General features: G+C 51.2%; 1 protein-coding gene across 1 annotated transcript; it reads left to right on the top strand.

The window, feature by feature from the left end:
* Positions 1 to 2,117: 2,117 nt before the first annotated feature.
* CAVIN1 (caveolae associated protein 1) lies at positions 2,118 to 14,899 on the top strand. The gene is made up of 2 exons (XM_047093413.1): positions 2,118 to 2,655; positions 12,411 to 14,899. Exons 1-2 carry the CDS (start codon positions 2,185 to 2,187, stop codon positions 13,110 to 13,112), a joined length of 1,173 nt encoding a protein of 390 aa, XP_046949369.1. The 5' UTR covers positions 2,118 to 2,184; the 3' UTR covers positions 13,113 to 14,899.
* Positions 14,900 to 21,501: the final 6,602 nt, after the last annotated feature.

Genomic DNA, 21,501 nt, shown 5'->3' with positions numbered 1-21,501 from the left:
TCAGTCGGAAGAGCATGTAACTCGGGGTTGTGAGTTCAAGTCCCACTTTGGGGGGTAGAGATTACTTTAAAAAAATAAGAACCTTATGAAGGGCTATAAGGTTTTCTACTGTCACTCTTCTTTTTTCTAGAAGTCTTATCAATCCTCAACAGAAGCAACTTAAACTGCTATAATACATTTTCTCTTAAATTCTAAAATAAGTTGGTAATCTGTCAGTTCTTGCAGATATATATCTGCTAGTCATTGGGGCTATCTTGGACTGTCCCAGATACACTGAACTCTTCAGCTCCTTTCTGGCTTGGTGGGTTCTCTGAATGGATTGTTGTGGTCTAAGGCCCCCACTGGGCAGTTTTTCACTCTTCCTAATGATAATGCATGCCAGACCAGAAGTGACCTTTTGCCAAGGCCATCATCTATCCAGCTGGGGAAACCCAAGCTTGGTTTCCTAACCAGGGAAAAGGTTTGTAGCTTTTCTGGGGGAAAGAGGGCTGGTGTCACTCCAGGGAACTCATGGTCCAGTGCTGTGCTGGAGAGCAAAATGGGGGAGCACGGGCAGCCTCTTTTTCTCTAGACTTCTGAGTCCTCCTTGGTTCTGGTCCTTGGTACCCATCATGGTTGAAAATATATCTGTAGTCAATACTCAGGACTGCGTGCTCAAAACCAGCATGCATGGGTGGCCATGTCTGCCTATCCCTGTCTCAAAGAAAGGTAGAGTGTTAAGGTAGAAAAAGCAAGAGAGGAGTCCAGGGGCCTGATTAGAGCACCAAGCAAAAAGCCAAGGCTAACCTGTGGGTACTTCTGGCAAGTCACTTGCCCTCTCTAGGCCCTCGTGTTCCTGTCTGTCAAATGAGGAGGTGGGATTTGATGATCTCTCTTATTGCTAAGGGCCAGTCTCTGGGATCAGAGAGGTAGATAAACTCCTAGGTCCTGCTCTCTGAAGTTAATGTCAGCTAGGCCTCTGGCAGGGAGAAACACAGGAAAAGGTGATTATTTTTAATATTTGTTTATTTGGGGGAGGGGAGGCAGAGAGAGCAGGACAGAGGATCCAAAGCAGGCTCCCAGCTGACAGCAGAGAGACAAATGCAAAGCTCAAATCCATAAACCATGAGATCATGACCCGAGCCAAGGTCCCATGCTCAACCCACTGAGCCACCCAGGTGCCCCGGAAAAGTGGTTTTTAAAGAGAGTGAGAGGTTGGTAGAAGGCTTTACTTCCTCTTTTACTGTCCATCTCACTCCTACTCTGTTAGCATATTTCTAAGAGAAACATAGAGGAACTTCACAGCCCCTCACCACCTGATCTAAGTTCTCCCTTCCCCAAACCACCCCTCAAGCTTTTATTATTATTATTTTTTAAGATTTTATTTTTAGGTAATTCCTACACCCAAAGTGGGTCTTGAACTCACAATCCCAAGATCAAGAGTCCCATGCTTTACTGACTGAGCCAGCCAGACACCCCAGAACCCTTCAAACTTTTAGAACACTGGGTGGCAACTTGGTCGTGGGGGAGGTATTGGCACCTTGGAAAATACTGTGAAAGCCATGGATTTTTTTCCCTCTCAAAAACTGTGCACAGGCAAATACGATATTCTCCACACGATTTTAGGATCTCAAGTTCTATTTGACTCTCCGCTCTAGAACTTCAAAGGCTGAGGTGGGTTTGTGGGTAAGCAAAAAAAAAAAAAAAAAAAAAAAAAAGAAAAAAAAAAAGAAAAGAAAAAAAAGCGGGAGGGAAAAGGAGAGGCCCACTCTAGGACCTGTTTCCCTTTCCAGCTCACATTCCTCCGCCCCAGTCCCGCTGCGCGGCCTCCGCTGGCAGCCGAAGCCCTAGTCTCCGCTCCAACTATTCCAACCATCCTGGGAAGGGTGGGGCGCTCGGCTCTTGGGTCCCCCTCGGTCGCCCCCCTTCCCCACCATCGGTCTCCCCTTCTGCCCCGGTCCCTCCCTTTCTGGGGTGGGGCCAGCCAATGGGCGACGAGATTCCGGGGTTTGGCCCGGGAGCCCGGGAGCTCACCGATTCCCCGCCCCACAGTTCTGGCCACCGTCCCGGTGCGCACGGACGTGGCTCGAGTTTCCTCGGCTCTCCGCTCTTTCTCGCTTTTCCCCCTCCCGCTCTTCTTCCTCTCCTGGGCTCGGGCTCCAGCTCCAGCTCCACCCGGCCGGCCCCGCACGGCTCCGGGTAGTCATGGAGGACACCCAGCTCCATATCATCGAGCAGCCGCTTCCCGGGTACCCCGAAGTCGGGGACCCGGGGTCCTCCCCTACGGGGGCGCCAGCGGCCGAGGAGCCGTCAGGGGCCGGCTCCGAGGAGCTGATCAAGTCAGACCAGGTGAACGGCGTGCTGGTGCTGAGCCTTCTGGACAAAATCATTGGCGCCGTCGACCAGATCCAGCTGACCCAAGCCCAGTTGGAGGAACGGCAGGCGGAGATGGAGGGCGCCGTGCAGAGCATCCAGGGCGAGTTGAGCAAGCTGGGCAAGGCACACGCCACCACCAGCAACACCGTGAGCAAGTTGCTGGAGAAGGTGCGCAAGGTCAGCGTCAACGTGAAGACCGTGCGCGGCAGCCTGGAGCGCCAGGCAGGCCAGATCAAGAAGCTGGAGGTCAACGAGGCGGAACTGCTTCGGCGCCGCAACTTTAAAGTCATGATCTACCAGGTGAGCTGGCGGGAAGGACCGCGCCCGGCCCAGCGTCTCCAGGGCTTGGGGTGGGGGGACCTGCCCGCGGTGCTGCGCTCCCGCCAGCCTGGCCTGGCCCGGAGGACCCACCCTCCTTCCGACGAGCGCCGCTAGAGAGGGGTGGGGTGGGTGGCGGATTTCTGTGGAGCGCGGTGGGGCGCGCTGTGCACCCCGTGCCTGATCACCTAACCCCCTCCTTCGGGTGACAAACTCGCAACCGAGTTAGGGGGCTGGACTCGGGGACGCTCCCCATCACAGACCGCTCCCAGCTCGGCTCTGTCAAGTCTACCTACTTGGCGGAGGTTTTGGGAAAAGCCAGGGGTCCCTGGCGGCCGGTGGGCCCGCTGTAAACGGACACTGGCGGCGCGGCCCGGGTTTGGGGCCTCCGGCGCTGTTCGCCCGATATAGCGGGTGATTCAGGGCTCAGGCACGCACCGGCGGGGGCTGCGCCAGGCGAGGGACGCGACCGCCAGCACACGCCCCCGGACCCCGCGCCCTCGCGTGGGCCTCGGCTACCGCCGCGTCCCCTCGCTGCGATCTGGCCCTGGCCCTCCCGGCACTTTCAGGACCTTGAGGATGCTGGCAGCGCGCCCGAACCCTTTGCCGGATGGAAGCAGGCGCGAGGGGAGGGGGAGCGGGGTGCGTTGTGAGAAGTGCAAGAGGGCCCCGGCCGGTCCCGCAATCTAGGCGCGGAGAATCACGCCGCTTGCCTCCCTGACCGCGTAGCAGCAGGCAGACGTGCGGGAGGAGGCTGGCGCGCCCCAGGCCCCGCCCAGGCCGCTTGTTGCTTCCTATGCACCTCTCCTGGTTTCTCCCGCCCTGTTAAAAAAAATTTTTTTTTTTTAATCATAACCCCAAATAAACCTGGAAATCTCAGTGTTGCTGGTCCTCTCCGCTTATCTCTCCCCGATCCCATTAGAAGTGGGTCTGAGCTAAGGGCTTGGTGATCTTTGGTGGGGTGGGAATGTGCCCAGTGTCGCCTGCTCGGCTTCCTGCAGGCCTGGTTGCTGTTCCCACCCCAAGGAGGTGAGACCAAGGGGGTGAAGGGGTTAGTCTATGCTCTCTCTGCCCCTTCCTCTCCCTACAGAAGGAATGTAAGGAAAAGGAAGGCTAGATTTCCCACACCCCCTAGGAGAGAAAACCTGTCAGGGATCTGTGGTTTCACTGACTGCACCAGGGCCTGGTCGACCAGGTTCTGAGTAAACCTACCTCTGGGATTCAGTGAGGTCCTTGCCTTGGTCTCTCTAGGAGGAGCTAAGAGAGATGCAGTGTTTGAGACCAGTAGACACAGGGAGAACGGCGAACTGGCACCTGAGGAGGTGGTGTTGGGACAGAGACAGAAGTGGTGCTCTCCCCCTCCTTCCAATGCCCAGGGACTCCTCCCAAGTGGCTCAAGAAGTGAGCCCCCCCCCCCCCCCATATAGCACCATCTGGTAGAAAATGTTTGTCTAGAGCTGTTTCCACTTACTCTAACTGCTCCAAGGAATGTGTGTGTGAAAGATTCTTAAAAGAGATCGGATTAGCACGGTGGGGGGGGGGGGCACTAAGGAAAGAACACCCAGGGGTCCGGGACAGCCAGCCAGCTCTTTTCTCCAGAGCCTTGTGTGCTAGAAGGTTGCCACGAAGGGCTTGGATAGGTTACCCTCCTCACTCTAAATATCCCAGACCACAGAACCTGGAAAAGTTCTCAGCCTTGAGGTATACCTGTCAAAGGTTGAGATGCTGAGAGAAGGGCGGGTACTGAGGAGAAAAACTCCTGTGCAGGGGCCAGTGGCATCTCCATGACTCCCTTGAGCAGCTGGCAGGGTTCTATACACCTTGTGTCTGTGGGGGTGGGGGAAGGGGGTCTAATCACAGGGTGGCTTTGACTGCATCTGGACTAAACCAGGGCCAGTGGGAGGCAGAAGGCTGAGGTAGAAAGAATGGCACAAGCCGGGGACCTAAGCCCCCAAACCACAGGAGAGATAACTAAGAAATAACATGGTTCCAACCTGGAGAGGAGCTCAGAGGTAAGGAAAAGATTCCAGCAACAGGGGTGGGGCTTCCCTGAAACAGCACTTCCCTGAGCTGCAGAGCAGATGTCCCAGGTAGGGGTGAGGGTGTAGGGTACTGTGCTGCTAAAGGAAAAGCAGAGGCTGCTCCTCCCTGAGTCTGGACGCCTGGGAAGAGAATGAGGTAAAAATAGCTTTGCGCCTTGGCAGACCTAATAGGGAAGACTGGGGGCGGCAGCATTTATGGTAGTCAGGCTGAGGGGTAGGATGCTTGGGTGGCCAAGCTGAGAGAGAGGCTTAGAGAAAGGCCTGGGAGAGTGTGAGTTCTCCAGAGTGGCGACAGGGGAGGGGATGCTGTATTCCCCACTGCAGATGTAGGAGGTGATGATGTGGCACTGGGGGCAGGGTGGAGGAGAGAATGAAAGGAGGGAGAAGGCCCCCGCTGTGGGATCAGGTTATCTGGCCTCCTATATTTTCTTCCTGGGGGATAAAGAAAGGAATGACTTATGTGGCTTCACCCCATATTCAAGGAACTGCTAGGTGCAACGAGTTCATAGGTTAAGTTTATGTTTGATCCCCCCACCCCGCCACCATGAAATTCAGCACCCTCCATCCCAGGATATCAGAGCCTCCACCCTGAACCCACTTCTGAGTCATTACTGTCCTCTGGCATTTCCCTATCTCCCTAACAAAAACTAGCAGTTTGGCATCCCTTCCTATCAGGTGACACCTGGCTAGGCAACAGCCAGTGAATGCAAAGAGCAAATTCTACTAGTGGCTAGGGGTCAGCGGACTGAGAACTAACTGCTGGGAAGATCAGGCAGATTGTGGGCACACCACAAACAGGAGGGGTAGTGCTCATTAAAGAACCAACTCTTCCTGACAATGATTTGGATACTATTAGTGTTTAGAGCACAGAAAAGGGGGCTAAAATGGAAACATTTTCTGGAGCAGTTTTGATGGAACAGTGACCTACACATGGACCCATCAGACCTGCTCCAAGGGCTTGAGGATAGAACCAGGAAGCACTTAAGTGATTAAAGCCTCATGGGCTTTAAAGGCGAGGGCACCAAGGCTGGAATGAGGGCTTGTTGGCTTTTCCTCCCAAATCCTAACCTAACTTCTAGCTTCTTCCTGGACTTGAAGCAAATCAGGGCTCCCTCGTTCCAGAAGAACTCATAAGCTTTGTCCCCAAATATTCCAATGTGGGGCTCTTGTCCCTCTCATCCCTCTAAGCCTAGTGGCCACGGAAAGAGTGCTTACCACATCCTTCCTCAAAAAAGCGGAGTTTTTCCTGGTCACTGGCTCCAAAGCAGGAGGGTATTTTGGGAAGCATTCCTAAGACCAAAGGAAAATAATTTTCCTCCCTCTGTTTTTTTCCCTTTCTTTTCTTTCTCTCTCTTTTTTTTTTTTTTTTTTAGTAAGTAAAATGTGACTATTGTAAAGGTCAAAATCAAAAAGGGATGCAATGGCACAGAGTAAGCAACTGATAGAAATGAGAGGATACTGTTGCTAGGCAACCTACCTCGGAGATGAGGGGTGGTTTGTTCCATTTTATTGAACCATACTATTGTGAATATTTCATTATTCTGTCATTACAGACTTTTAAGCTGGAAGATACTTCAGAGATCATCAATTTCTGCTCTTTCATTTTGTAGCTGGGGAAGTGGAGGCCCAGAGAGGGGAAGTCACTTGCCTACTGTCGCTGAAGTTAGTGAGGGTCAAAGCGGGGGCAAGAATCCAAGTGTACCCCTTCTTCTGCTATATTCTCTATTCCCCAATTCCTCCTTCCATTCCCGGGCTCTGCAGCAGAAGTCAGGGTGCAGGTTATTCCAACAGAAGATTAGCTCTGGCTCCTTCATTCTGTAAGGGAGATAGCTGCAGGGTTCTGGCACTCAGGCTACTGTGTGTGTGTGTAGATCCACATGTGCACACATATGCAATATTGGCTAAGGGTGGCTAAGGTTGGTGGCCATTAGCTGCTCAGCCTCATAGTGCCGAAGTAGAGGCAATGACCAATGACAGTGGGAGGGGAGGGGTGCAGAGGACAAGGTGTGGAGCTCCCTGGCCAGTATTGGGGTGTCCCCTGGCATGGACTCTGCATCTAGTTATGACAGGACCAAGCTGGCTTTCTCCTTGGCCTCCCTGTCACTTGCCCCTTCTCCTTGTACTCCACAGGGGTGGGCTGGCATCTGCTGCTTTGTGTTTTTGTGGCTGTAGGCCCCTACCCTGTCACTGGAGTCTGGTGATGCCCCTAACTGTCCCTCTCCCTGACTTCTGATGGTCCAAAGCAAGAGTGGCAGCTCAGCCCCTCAGAAGGGAGAACAGGAGCTAACACTAGGTCCCCAGGATGTAGGACCTACATAGGTTCCCACCTGTCATAAAAATAGCTTGGTTTTTTTCCTGATTTCTCTGTGCATTTTGGGCTTTGATATCCCAGGCGTGGGGAGGGGGAGGGGTGGCAAGGCAGGCAAGAGGTGGGGATGTGGCCAAAGGGAAATAGCCAGAACATCCCTCTTCCAAGCCCCTCCCTCTCCTTATCCGGGGTGGCACCCAGTGCCCACCCTGCCCCAGGGGAATAACAAGAACTGGGATCAGCAGCATAGGACTCTGAAGACGGTGGAGTTATTCCCCTACTCGCCTTCTTTTTCACTCATCAGAGCCTCCACAGCTAGAGTCAATAACTGGCCTCTTAGAGAACTCCTTTTCCACCCCCAGCAGCCTCTTACCCCCTCACGCCAGCCTTCAATAACATCATCCCAAGACCACAGCTGGGTAGGGATAGAAGGTAGGAGGCCAAGGATGGGACTGGGGAAGATTCTAGAGGGAGGGAGAGAGGCATCTGTTTAAATTGTGTTTATTAATCAGGGGCTTGAGTGTGTCCCACTTTCAACCCCAGGGCCCTTGTGATGAAGCATTTAAAATGTGGTTCCTTTCCATCCTAATACATGTTGTACTCCCCTCCCCCTACTCACTAGCTCCAACTCCGCATGCCCATTAAGGCCTCTTTCTCTCAACCCCATCCGCACCCATCTCAAGCCCCATTTAAACCCCTTTTCCTCATCTTAGCCCAAGAAGAAGCTGAAAGCACCCTCTGACCCGGCCACACCCAAGATCGTGCCTTTTGACCTTCTGCCTGAGACTGAGCCCTTTGACCTGAAGCCTGAGACAGTGCCTGAACTCCCACCCTTTGACCAGACGCCTAGGACACTACCCTATTACCCAGAGCCTGTGCCTCTGCCCACCCCAGAGGAGCCAGCAGCCGGTGGGGGCACTTAGGGTCTCCGGGGTGATGTGGGCATGGGGGGGTCACTCCAGTCCACCATCAGCTCACTGCTTAGCGGTGGTCAGTGTCCGGATGGCAGGCCTCTTCCAAGCATGGGTGGGTGGCGGGCATTGTGAAAACGCTCTCGCATTATGCAGAGTTCAGGGGAATGTGTTGTGTGCAATGGGGTGGGAGGTGAAGGGACGGGGCCCTCCCCTACCTCTTGGTTTCTGTCTTAATAGCAGACACTCCGAACACCATCCTTGAGCTGCATCCAGTGTTGCCCTGCATGAAATTGCATGAAACTGTGCCATGGCATCTGAATCTCCTTCCCACGTCCCTTCTGACTCCTCCTCTGGGACAGGCCAGCTTGGCTCAAAGCTTCTCTGGAGAGGGCCCTCATGAGGCCCAGGCCTGGGGTCTGTTCTGTGCCCTGTCCACCCCCTCCCTGTAGCTGAGGAAAACATTTACACTGATTTTTTCCATTTTTTTTAGAAAATGTTTTGCAAAGGGATCCCTTATGTTTGCCAGATCCTGCCTTGGGCGGGGCACCCAAAAGCTGCCAACTCCGAGAGGCCGGATGGAGGGGCATTTTAGCTGCCTCTGGCTTGGATCCTTTGGCTTCCCTATAGCACAAGAGTGTTTCCTCAACTTTTTCTTTCTTTCTTCTTCTTTTTTTTCCTCCCATAACCATCCTTCTAAGGAGTCTTTTTAGACGTTCTTTTCCCCCGGTCTCCTCCTCCACGAAATCTTAATACTACAGATATGCTACGTATCTGTGTATGCACCGGGACTCTGAGCACTACAAACTATTGCACTAAAATCCCCCCTCCCCTCAATAATCCATTTCCACCCTCTTGGGGGCAATATTACCCCTGTTGAGAATCCTGCTCTAACAGAAAGGACCCTTTGCCTTTGGTTTCTCTCACCCCTTGTCTCAGCAATCTAAAGTAATGATCCAGAGTTTTTACAACTTTCCCTCTCTTCCACCTCTCCCCAAGTCTAGTACCCTCTTCTTAGTCTCTGAGCAGATCCTAGGTCTCTGAATTACCTCTCCAAAGTCGTCTTCTCTGGCCATTCCCGGGCAGAAGTTGGGGACAGAGCTCTAAGCTAAGAAAGGCTCCTGGGGCGCTTGGCTGGCTCAGTCAGTAGAGGATGTGACTCTTGATTTTGGGGTTGTGAGTTCAAGCCCCATGCTGGGTGTAAAGCTTACTTAAAAAAAAAAATTTTTTTTTAAGAAAGAAAGAAAAAAGAAAGGCTCCTACTTATATCCATATAACATTGTCCCCTTTTCCCTGACAAATGTGAATGCCTGGATCAGGCACATAATAGGTGCTCGATTAAATTATAATCATATTACAGTCTTCTTCCTAAGCCAGAGGATCTTCAGTTTATACAGCAGGGTTGGAGAGAGGAGTAGAAGGGGCGGGGAGCCTCCCTGGGGCTCCCGAAACTCACCCTGGACTGGTGCCTTCCTGGGTTGGAGAGCTATGTGTGCTTGGTGGGGGGCAAAGGGATCTATGCATGCTTTTGCTCAGACCTGGTCATTAAAGGTAACTCTGGAAACCAATCCTGTTGGGAGTGGTGGTTTTGTTTAATAAAAACGTGAAAACAGAACACACAGAGACCTCCCCCCCTGCCTGAGGCCCTTCCTTTGGTGAAGGAGCTCTGCCAGGGAAGTAGGGGTGGGACAAGGATGCCTGGCCAGTGTGTGGCCCAGGGTGAGGGGAGGTGCTTTGGAATTGTGTTGGTAGTTGTTGTAGCAACAGGCAGGCTGGGTGGGCCCAAGACAGCACTCCAAGGCTGTGAGTCATAGGGGAAACCTGGCTTGGAAAGGGGGAGAAAAGAGAAAATCCATTAATGGAGGAGAAAAGCTGAAGTCATGGTGGTATACCCTTTCCAGAGCCAGTCTACTGGACACTGTCCAGGGACTTAGGTCGAGTTGTCTCTTCCCCCATCCCCAGGGACGTTCCACCAAGAAGGCAGCTCCTCCGGTGTAAACCATCACTCTGGAGGAGACCTACAATGAATGGGGTTATTATATTCCCACATACGTTTCTGGACTGGGGGAGATACCTCCAAATCCAAGAATAAACCTCCTTTCACTGGGAATACTCCCTGATGTTATATTTGAGACTTTTCATCAGAAATGAGGAAGATGGAATTGGCTACAAGAAGCCTGCAACGCTGTCCCTAGCCCTGTTCACTTCCAAGTTCAGCTGGCAAACACCTTTAATCTAGGAAGCCAGAGGCCAGGAAAACCAGTCAGCTCAGCCTTTAGGGGGTGGGGAGGGACAGGAGTGGGTGTGGGAGGGGGGTATCAGGGATGCTAGGAGTGGGGCAGGGAAACAATGTTGATTTGTTTTCCAGCAGCTGGGACTGTTTCCTGATTATTCCCCGCCCATCACCCTAATCCTTTCCTACCCCATCCACATTGTCTGAGCTTAGTGAAAGGCGGGGTTCTCCACTACCCTTTGGTGGAGCGTGTGTGGGGTTTTAGTCAGACAGGCTTGTGAAGGAGAGATCAGAGCTGAAATGTTTTTGATAGTGGAGCTGCAGGTAAATGCTGGGTAGAGAGGGATGAAGACGTAGCCCGGAGTTTCGATCATGGAGAGTCGTAGAATGGTGTGTAAAAGAGAGGACTCAAATAGCAGGCAGAGAGACGTGACTGTAAAGAGGGCACCCAAAGGGTACAACTGCAAATTAGAAGGAATGTTAAGACAGGTTGGGAAACCCTTATACTGAAATCAAGGAAAACACCCTTCAATGCCTCTGTGAATGATAAGAGGCAGAGGGATGGACAGAATGACTATACCAAGCCAGCTATGGCAGGTGGAGACTACAAGTCCCAGCATGCCCTGAGCCCAGATCACCTTGCCTGCTGGGAGGTGTAGTTGAGTAATGAGAGCTTCAGGTGGCTTGATGCCCAGCAGTGCTGTGCCCAGTTTGGGAGAAGAGGTGGAGCTAGCTTTCTGTCTTTGTCCTTGCTAATGCTATTGACAGGGAGGGAAGGAAGTTGGGAGGGGGTGTTCCTAGTTTTCAGTGTAAACCAGGAAACTCTGGCGGGGATGTGGATGGGAGGGAAGAGGAAAGAGGCTGGGGGCTGGGGAAGGAATTTCTGTAGCAGGTGGCTCTGAGATACCAAGTGGCGTGTGTGTGTGTGTGTGTGTGTGTGTGTGTGTGCGTGTGTGTGTGTGTGTGTGTGTGTGTGTGTTATGAGAGGGGTCAACTCATGTTGCCTCATTTTTCTCAGATGGGATTTCCTTACAATTCTGGGAAACAATCTTCAGAAAACCCTTTGCAAAACGACTGTCTCTCATTCCTTCATCTGAAGTCCCTAAAAAGAGTCTGGGCCAAAGAGATCTGGGTTTATGTTTATGTTCTGGGTTGTGCCCTCTTTCCCTTTCTATAATCAGCCTCCCCTACCTTCTTGTGGGGGATGATCCTGGGATTCTGAAATGTTGGCCCAGAGTCAAGACCTTGGAAAATCTTCCCAGAATGGAAAACAGTGTTGGTGCTAGGTACTCCCAGGGGAAGAGGGAAGAACTGGCTCTGAACTCCAGATCTCAGGGAATCTGGGACCACTACCCTATTCCTGTCTCCTTGAACTCCAGTCTGGGGGAAAAAGAAACAAGAATGGAAAAAAGTAATGCTTCCCTTCCATTCTAAGGCTGGGAAGTCAGAACCATTAATGTCCATGTTGGGGAGAAAACATGCTCTTGGCTGCCAGCCAGCCAGCTTCCTCCTCTTTCCTCCTTCAATTTCTACATGGGGGGGGGGCGGGGAAGGGGGTGAATGACCACTGTTGGAGCAAATCGGTATGTGGAGGTCAAGGGTGGGGAGCATGGGCGCAGCACAGCTCTCCTTCCCTACAACTGGTTCTGAAATTATCTGAGGCCTGGGAAACGCACTCCCTTTATCTTGCCTTCAAGCTACCTACCTGGGGGTCACCTGACACTGGCTGTGAACTCACTCCCTCCTACCTCCACCCCTCAACCGCGTCCCAAACCCCTTTGCGTTTTGGCTTGGCTAGAGCAGTGTGGGACTCCGTGCGCCAGAGGGCGCTCTGCCCATTCCCAAAGTTAAAAGTTGTGTTCCCTGGGACGCAATTGGTAAGGAGTGGTTTTCCTATAAGATGGGGGGATGTAGGGCATAGGACAGGGTTGGAGGGCTGCAGAGATAATCAGCCCCAGCGCAATTACACTACAAGCCAATCTCTGACCGGAAGCTCGGTTCCCTCCTCGCCCTGTCTGCATAGTTAACATTCATTCAACACATTTTATTGGACACCGACACAGTGTGTCCAGCTCAGGGTCGAGGCTCTGGGGTTACACCGACGAAGGAGTCGGGCCGATTTCACGGCTACCAGGCACTCCACAGGGGCACCCCCACCCTGCCTCCGATTCGTCCAGTGTCCCCCACGTCCCTGCCCAACCCTCCGCTCTGCCCCTCACCTCTCCGCTCCGCTCTCCTTTTAGGATGAAGTGAAACTGCCGGCCAAGGTGAGCATCAGCAAGTCGCTGAAAGAAGCGGAGGCGCTGCCCGAGAAGGAGGGCGACGAGCTGGGCGAAGGCGAGCGGCCCGAGGAGGACGCGGCGGCGCTCGAGCTGTCCTCAGACGAGGCGGTGGAGGTGGAGGAGGTCATCGAGGAGTCGCGCGCCGAGCGCATCAAGCGCAGCGGCCTGCGGCGCGTGGACGACTTCAAGAAGGCCTTCTCCAAGGAGAAGATGGAGAAGACCAAGGTGCGCACCCGCGAAAACCTGGAGAAGACCCGCCTCAAGACCAAGGAGAACCTAGAGAAGACGCGGCACACGCTGGAGAAGCGCATGAACAAGCTGGGCACGCGCCTCGTCCCCGCCGAGCGGCGCGAGAAGCTCAAGACCTCGCGAGACAAGCTGCGCAAGTCCTTCACGCCCGACCACGTGGTCTACGCGCGCTCCAAGACGGCGGTGTACAAGGTGCCGCCCTTCACCTTCCACGTCAAGAAGATCCGCGAGGGCGAGGTGGAGGTGCTGAAGGCCACCGAGATGGTGGAGGTGGGTGCCGATGACGACGAGGGCGGCGCGGAACGCGGCGAGGCGGCCGACCTGCTGCGCGGGAGCAGCCCCGACGTGCACACGCTGCTGGAGATCACCGAGGAGTCGGACGCCGTGCTGGTGGACAAGAGCGACAGCGACTGAGCGGACGCGGGGCTCTGCCCAGGAGGCCGCGCCACCCCGCCCCGCCTCTCCCTGCCCCCTTCCCACGCCTTTCCTCTCCCGCCCCCCCCCCCCCCCGCCCGGAACTTTCTCTATCGCATTCTCTGTCGGCCCCAAACGGGCTGAGATATTTCTAAATTGACAACGCCGCCCCTCCAGGTGCACCCCTCCAAGTCTTAAAGCTGTTAAGATGGGAGAGGGAGGCAGCCTCTTCTACGAACAGCCCCAATTTGGGCATAGTCTGGGTGGGAATGGAGAGGGGGAGTGATCCGTGTCCTGGTCGTCCAAGTCAGGGATCTTAAAGGAAATTGCTGTCATTTCCATGGTTGCCCCCGCCCCCTTTGGGGTAGGCTGCCTTCCCCCTAACCTCCACCTCACACTCACAGCCAACTGCTGTCATTCCTGCTCACTGAGCTCTTTTTTCCTCATCGTGATCCCTGGAGACTTCAAAGCCAAAGTTACCATAAAAGGAAAGAGTGAATCTCAAAGAGGACCCTTGCCCACACGGAAGCCCCATACTGGAAGGACTTAAAAGCAGCTTTTGGGAGAACCTGGGGCAGTGGGGGAAGAAGGCAGAGTGAGCTGTGATTCTGGAAAGAGAGTCTAGCACAGGTGGTATCTGTAAAGCGTCCCAACAAGGAAGCCTGGAGCTAAGTACCACCCTGGGGAAGGAGGGCGCTGGTGTGGAGAACACTTACATGTTTATGCATCCGCAGCAGCAGCACATGGCTATGGCTTTAGGAAGGAGAATGGGAAATAGTAGAAAGTGGAAATGGGTGAAGAGAGGAGAATTCTCCTCATTAGCAGCCTGAGAAACACAGGACGAGAATCCCATCTTAGAGGGGTTCTCAGAGGACAGCAGGACAATTTTCAGAATAAGGAGGGAGGACAGTTATGAGAAAGCAATGATCCAAAGGGAAGAGAGAGGGAAGCCTCACCTTTGTCCCTTAAATGAGATGTGAATGGTGGCGCCCCTTGTGGCAGCCCATGTCTCAAAGTCCAGAAAAGGAGGGTCCCAGAAGGGGGCAGCACCAGACTGTGGAGAGCTGGGAGTTAGGAGGGAGGCAGCCAGGAAAAGAGAGCAAGGTGCAAACCGCCAGGGCACCAAGCTGAGAGCTGGAGGGGGGAAGGGGAGGAGAGTGTATGGAGCAACCCAGCCTTGGCTCACTCCTGGCAGTTTCTTCTCAAGATCCTTCCCTAGAGCTAGTATCGGAGCTGCAAAACTTGTCAAGCCCTCCTTACCCTTGTGGGTGCCTCTCCTGAATTGGTGGTGGTGACAGGGATGCTACTTCCAGTCTGAAAGCCTGATTTCTGTAGTCCACTGACAGGTTCTTCTCTGGACACTTCAGTACTCCCTGTTCCTCCCCAGTAGAGGTGGCTTGTCAGAAGGTAGGACAACTCCCTTCCCCCTCAAGCCCAGCCCAGAGAGAGCTGAGGGCTTCCTTCTCCCCCACCTCCTCTGCCTCCTCTTCCCTGCTCTGCTTTTTAGAATTGCAGCTAATTGTTTTAAGGGGTGGAGGGAGGGAGCCTGGGGACACAAACTTTTTTTTTTACAATACCAAGCTTTGCTTCTCTCCCCTCGTTTTCTTGGTTCCCTTCTCTCTTCTGGACGGTTGGAGACTCTTCAGCTGAGGGAGGATGGGGATTGTGGGACAAGGTCCCTTGGTGCTGATGGGCTGAGGGGCCTGAGTTGTGGGCAGATACAGTTTCCTGTGGGCTCTGGGGAGCCTGTCATGTTGCTGTGTCCTGGTGAGCAGCCCGACCAATAAACCTGCTTTTCTAAAAGGATCTGCGTTGGATTATATTCTCTGAAGGCAGTTACATAGGCTCAGTTGCAGAGGACAGGAGGGGGCCAGGGAGGGGAAAAGGGAGACGACTGTTGGTTTAAAGTTATTTATTTATTTATCTGTTTAGGTGGAGGCGGGGGAGGGAGAAAGAGAATCCCAAGGAGGCTCCGCACTGTCAGTGCAGAGCAAGACACGGGGCTTGAGCTCACCAACGTGAGATAGTGACCTGAGCCAAAATCAAGAGGTGGATGCTTAACTGACTGTGCCACCCAGGTGCCCCACAGACAATTGGTTTAAACCTGCCTCATTTGCCTGGGTGGGGAGTGGGAGTGGGGTGTTATCATCATCCCTGTTTTTAGAGATGAAGAAACACAGGGTGACTCGTCTAAAGTCAAGTACCCGGTAAAGTCAAGTCCCCGGTAAGTGGCAGAGCTGAGATTATAAACCAGGCAGCCTGGTTCCACAGTCTGACGGATAAGAATCTATAACCCTGTACTGTCTAGATAGATCCACTTCCCTGATGTCAAGGCATTAGCCCTCCAGACACACTCAGTTACTCTACTCAGTTTGAACTTCCTCCCAAATGTACATTTCCAGATCATAGGCCTAGAGGAGGCAGTCTGGGGAGGGGAAAAGTCAGAGGCCCTGACTCAGAGGGCTGACTGTCCTAGAGAAAGGATTCCAGTCCGTGTTATATGTGCCAGTCATAGTCACACAGCATATTTAATTCTCCCCCAAATCCCGGGATGGGCACCGATTTCACTGTGCAGCCTCTCTTCCCCATGAGCAAGCAGCCTGCTCTACCTTGTCCACAAGTTATGGGTTTCCTAGAGCAATGGACTCAAATCATCACGTGGGTTCTGCTCGCATCAGAATCACCCTAATGAAAATACCGTCATTCCTGGGGCTCCAACCCAGCCTTCTGCCACTACCTCAAACAAGCTGGGTCCTTCTTCATGAGCGATGCATTTGACTCCCCTGCCCCTGCCCCCGGCAACAAGCACAGTGGAGTCTGGAGTTTTAAATCTCCCAGAAAGGGTTGGCTTCCCACCAAAAGAAATGAAAACTGATGCTGAAAATTCAGAGCACGGGAGCCTGGAAACTTCCCTCCTGCCAGGAGAGGGTCCTTCTTCCTCTGGGATCCAGATGTACAGCTGTGAGAAGCAGGGAATGATGTCAGGACCCCAGCTATGGAATAATAAGGACAAGGGAAACCAGAAAAGCCCTGGGGTAGTGGGGCCATCATTTACTTCTCCTACCTACAGTAAAGCACCTGACACACACAAACCCCTTTCCTTCTAGAAGCCATGCCCCTCACTGGTCCACCAGCAGCAGAATGACTCGGCTGTACCTTCCCTACCCAGTGTTATTCCGGGCACCGCTTTGTTAAGAGCAGTCCTAATTCTCTGAACAGCCACATTTCTGCTGGCTCCTGCTCTATGGCATTCCTTCTTTACATAACAGTGTGGGGCCGAAACTTCCTGGAATCAGAATTTACTCCCTTTCCTCTTCCCTTGCTGCTGAGGGGAGGAGGAAGGCTGGTTTCAGGCACTGATGAGAGAGTCAACTGCCTACCAATCGGATTTTATGGAGTTCCAAGGTCCCACAGCTACAAAGCCCTTTTTCCCCCAACCAGTCATGAACTTGCCCACCCATCATTAGCAGTATTTCCATGGGTTAGAAGCAGACAATAAACTAGGGGTATTGTCTCTCGAAGGATCCCATCAAATGTGACCCAGGATCAAAGGAAGTTCCTGTACAGTCTCAGATTCAGTTATCAGGTCTCTAAATGGTACCTTCAAAGTCCTATTCCAAAGAGGTAACTTTTCATCGGGGTCAGAAGGAAACAGCTGTAGTCAGTCTTAGACTGGTCCAGACCTTCATCTGCTCCCACCCAGAGTATTTGAAATGACTTTAGATTCTCTTTCCAGGGCGCCTGGGTGGCTCAGTCAGTTGATCTTCTGACTCTTGGTTTTTAGCTCAGGTCATTATCCCAGGGTGGTGGGATTGAGCCCACATCATGCTCCACTCTGAGTGTGGAGCCTGCTTAAGAATCTCTCTCCCTCTGCCCCTCTTCCCTGCTTATGCATGCACTCTCTCTCTCTCAAATAATAATTTAAAAATAGATTATTTTTCCAATCCATTCTCCACACTACTGCCAGACAGAGATAGAATAAGTAAAGATAGAGGAATATATATTTTTCCCTTTATTTTAGAGAGAGAGAGAGAAAGAGCAGGGGAAAGAGAGAGAAAGAGAGAGAGAATCTTAAGCAGACTTCATGTTCAGCACAGAGACTGATGCTGGGCTCGATCCCATGAGCCTGGGATCACAACCTAAACCAAAACCAAGAGTCGGATGCTCAAAAAACTGAGCCACCCAGGCACTCCAAGAAATATATATATATATATATATATATATATATATATATATATATATAAATGTATATATATATATATAAATGTATATATTTGTATATATAAAAATACATATATATATTTTTTTAACGTTTATTTATTTTTTATTTTTTTTTTTATTAAATTTTTTTTTTCAACGTTTATTTATTTTTGGGACAGAGAGAGACAGAGCATGAACGGGGGAGGAGCAGAGAGAGAGGGAGACACAGAATCGGAAACAGGCTCCAGGCTCCGAGCCATCAGCCCAGAGCCCGACGCGGGGCTCGAACTCGCGGACCGCGAGATCGTGACCTGGCTGAAGTCGGACGCTTAACCGACTGCGCCACCCAGGCGCCCCTAACGTTTATTTATTTTTGAGAGAGACAGAGTGCAAACCAGGGAGGGGCAGAGAGGGAGATAGAATCCAAAGCAGGTTCCAGGCTCTGAGGTGTCAGCATGGAGCCCAATTCAGGGCACAGACTGAGAGAGAGGGAGAGAGAGAGGGAAACAGGGCTCACCCGAGGTAGGGCTGAAGCTCACCTGATGCGGAACTCGAACTCATGAATCATGAGATGATGACCTGAGCCAAAGTCAGATACTTAACAACCGAGCCACCCAGGTGCCCTGTTTTGTTTTGTTTTGTTTTGTTTTTAAGTTTATTTTTATTTATTTCGAGAGAGAGAGAGAGAGAGAGAGAGCAAGCAGAGCGGGCAGAGAAAGAGGGAGACAGAATCCCATGCAGGCTCTGCACTGTCAGCACAGAGCCCGATATGGGGCTCAAACTCACAAACGGTGAGATCACGGCCTGACTTGAAACCAGCAGTCAGATGTTTAACTGACTGAACCACCCAGGTGCCCCTGCACTGTATCTGTTTTATTAATAATCAGATTTTCCCCATGTGCTGGTAAAGATGGTCATCAATAACTTCAGGCTTGTGGCTTAACAGCTAAACAACCCTAGTTAAGAGGGTTTCTTTCCAAATCCTTCTGGCCAGAATCACAGATATGATGTCCATTGGCCCTGTTAGGTCATAGATCCAAACCACTGTGCTTCTGACCAAATCTAGGGTATGTATCACTTCTAGAACTGTGGAATAGAGAGTGAGAAAGGCTGATTTCCCAAATGAAAATTGGGTTGCTGTTATCAACAGACAGGGGAGAGGATGATAGGCCGACAAAACAACAGATGTTCTTTCCCAGTGATCTGTTTGTGATACTGTGCTAGGAGCCAAGAACTAAAAAAAACAACACATCTAGCTCTTGATTTTAAAGGGTTTGCAATTAGTGGGAAAGGCAGATGTACAAAAGAGCTCAAAGAGATGACTGTAAGAGAGGTAAAGCAAAATGCAATGGCAATACACTGGCAAGGGATTAATCCTGCTTGGGGAATATGGGGACATTTAAAGTAGGAAGGTGGCTTCTAAGCTGCTATCCTAAAAATGGGTAGGATTTCAAATAGATGTTGCTAGAGAGCTGAGACAGTATTTTAGATGATTTTTGTGTCACCAGAGCCTAACAGTGTCTCAAATACAATCACAGTGGTTAATGGTTCTTTGGTTGAAAATATAAGAAAAAAAAAGACATTGGCCAAATGGGAAAAAGGAGCTTATGTTGGAAGGCTGCCAAGATACCCTGTGGACTCCAAGGAATCACTGAATGGCTAAGTTAGGAAGAATAGGCATCAGGGCATCTCCAGGGACTTCTGAGAGGGAGTTGATGGATAGCCTTCTCTAACATGCTGACATTAATGGAACTCCGCTCTAAGGGCTCCCAGGTTCTATGCCTCTCAGTTTCAAATTCCAGATTCCTGGCAAAGAAAATCTGATTAAGGCAATTAACATCTGTGTTCATCCTGGATTTAATAATCTATGGCCAGGAGGAAAGGATCATGTAATACAGACGTGGCTGAAAGGACCCATTTCAGTATATGATTGCAAGTGGGGAAAGGAGCAAGCCCCAGGAAAGGAGGACTTGTTGAGAGCCAGGCAGGACCCAAGAGATAGCCATTAACATTGTAGGTACTCAGAAAGTGGTAATTAAGTGAAAGCAGTGATGTGGGACAGGGAAAGTTCTCCAGGCAAAGGGAACAGTGTGCAGAAAGGCAAAGAGGGCAGGAAAGCAGAAGGCATAACCAAAGAACAGTTAATAGAATTATGGAATGTTGGAACTGAAAGAGGTTTTGTTTTATAGATGAGGCAACAGTAAGAATCATTTTACAGAGGAAGTTTCTGCAGACCCAGGAGATAAAGTAATTTATCTGCACCTAATAAGACTCAGCACAAAAGAGTTGTCAGAAGAGAAGTGTTCCTTTGAGGTGCTAGGAATAGATGAGTTTGCCAAGGGAGGAGGGTCAGAGGGAGAAAAGGATGGAATTTAGAATTAAAAGCAGGAGTGCTGGGTGGCTCAGGTGGTTAAGCGTCCAGCTCTTGATTTCGTCTCAGGTCACGATCTCACGGTTCACGGGTTCAAGCCCCGTGTAGGGCTCTGCACTAACATCATGGTGACTGCTTGGGATTCTCTCCCTCTCTCTCTGCCCCTCCCATGCTTTCTCTCTCTCTCTCTCTCTCTCTCTCTCTCTCTCTCAATAAATAAATAAATTTAAAAAAAAGTTAAAGGCAGAAGTGCCCAACCTTAGGAAGTCGTGGGGATGGTGGGGTGGGGGCAGCAAAGTCGACCATGGATGGTCAGAGAGGGAAAAGGACATCTTTCTGGGTAAGGCACTTCCATAAACATTATCTCAGGTAATTCTGATGGGTATTGGATGTTCCTCTGCTCAGAAAAGTCCCTGCCCTTTTCTCCAGGGCTGTGTCTCTGCTGGGTGACCAGGACCCCTGCCCCTGTTCACAGCTGCCTTGTCAAGATGGATATCTGGTCCTTTCTGGGCCAATGAAATCCTCTATGCCATCAATTTAGAATTTTGAACCAACAGCCACAGAGACTGAACATTTTCAGCAGCAGCCTCAGGTCGTAATACAGGAAAGGTAGAGCTTTAGTGAGATGTTCTACAAAAACCCTCTCTGGTGAGGTTCCTGAAATTGCTCTTCCCAAGGTGTGGCTGTTCAACTCTTTATTGAAATTTGGAAGCCATCTCAGTTTCTTTCTGATAAGTCTCTCCAATTTTGTGATTTTTTAATTTTGCGTAAGATAATAATAGCTAACATAAATTGAAGGGGTGCAGTGAGCCGGATGCTATATTGAATGCTTTGCTTGTTACTTCATCTAATCGTCATAACAACCTATGAGGGAGATGCTCTCATAGTTCCTATTTCATTGATGAGGATACTCATCAACTTCTCTAATGAGTCTCAGAGAGGTTAAACAGCCAGCCCAGGGGCACATTGCTGCATAGGTGGGGTGCCCGAGCAGTGGACCCTGCCAGGATCTGGCTTCTACCTGCCATGCTTCACAGTTAACTTGAGAGTATCTTCCAATCAAAAACATTTTATTCTTTTATTTAAAAATATTTTAGGGGCGCCTGGGTGGCTTGGTCGGTTAAGCGGCCGACTTCAGCTCAGGTCATGATCTCGCGGTCCGTGAGTTCGAGCCCCGCGTCGGGCTCTGTGCTGACAGCTCAGAGCCTGGAGCCTGTTTCAGATTCTGTGTCTCCCTCTCTCTCTGCCCCTCCCCTGTTCATGCTCTGTCTCTCTCTGTCTCAAAAAAAGAAAAAAAAGTCAAAAAAATTTTTATTTTTTCTGAAGTAATCTCTACACCCAATGTGGGGCTCAAACCCACAACCCCGAGATCAAGAGTCGCATGCTCCACCAACTGAGCGAGCCAGGAGCCCCATCAAAAACATCTTAACGCAAACTAACCAAGGTCAGAATCATGTTCTCTATTTGAAGATGTGGGTGCTGAGGCTCGGAGAGGGTAAGGAACGTGCCCAGGGCTCCACAGTTTATTCTGTGTCAAAGCCAGGATTCAAACCCAGTGTGTCTCACTTTAGCTCCATTAGCTTTCTAGTTAATGCAATGGCTTCTATGGACTGCTGCAATGGTCAAGGGAGGAAAATATGTCGAGGAGAGAGGAGGGGAAACGGTTGATAGTACCACATTCTGTAGCAAAGTTAAATAAAATGACAAAAAGAAGACATTAGCTTTGATTAAGAGGAGATTCTTGGTGGCCCTCAAGAGCACAGTCCTATGGAGAAAGAGGGCAGAAGCCACTTTGGTAGCACAAGCAGGGGTGGGGAC

This window comes from Lynx rufus, unplaced genomic scaffold (assembly GCF_022079265.1).
Source record: "Lynx rufus isolate CCGP_SWC_20201006 ecotype Redwood Valley unplaced genomic scaffold, mLynRuf1.p SCAF_34, whole genome shotgun sequence".
Classification (NCBI taxonomy): domain Eukaryota; kingdom Metazoa; phylum Chordata; class Mammalia; order Carnivora; family Felidae; genus Lynx; species Lynx rufus.
This window is presented reverse-complemented; position numbering and strand designations above follow the sequence as displayed.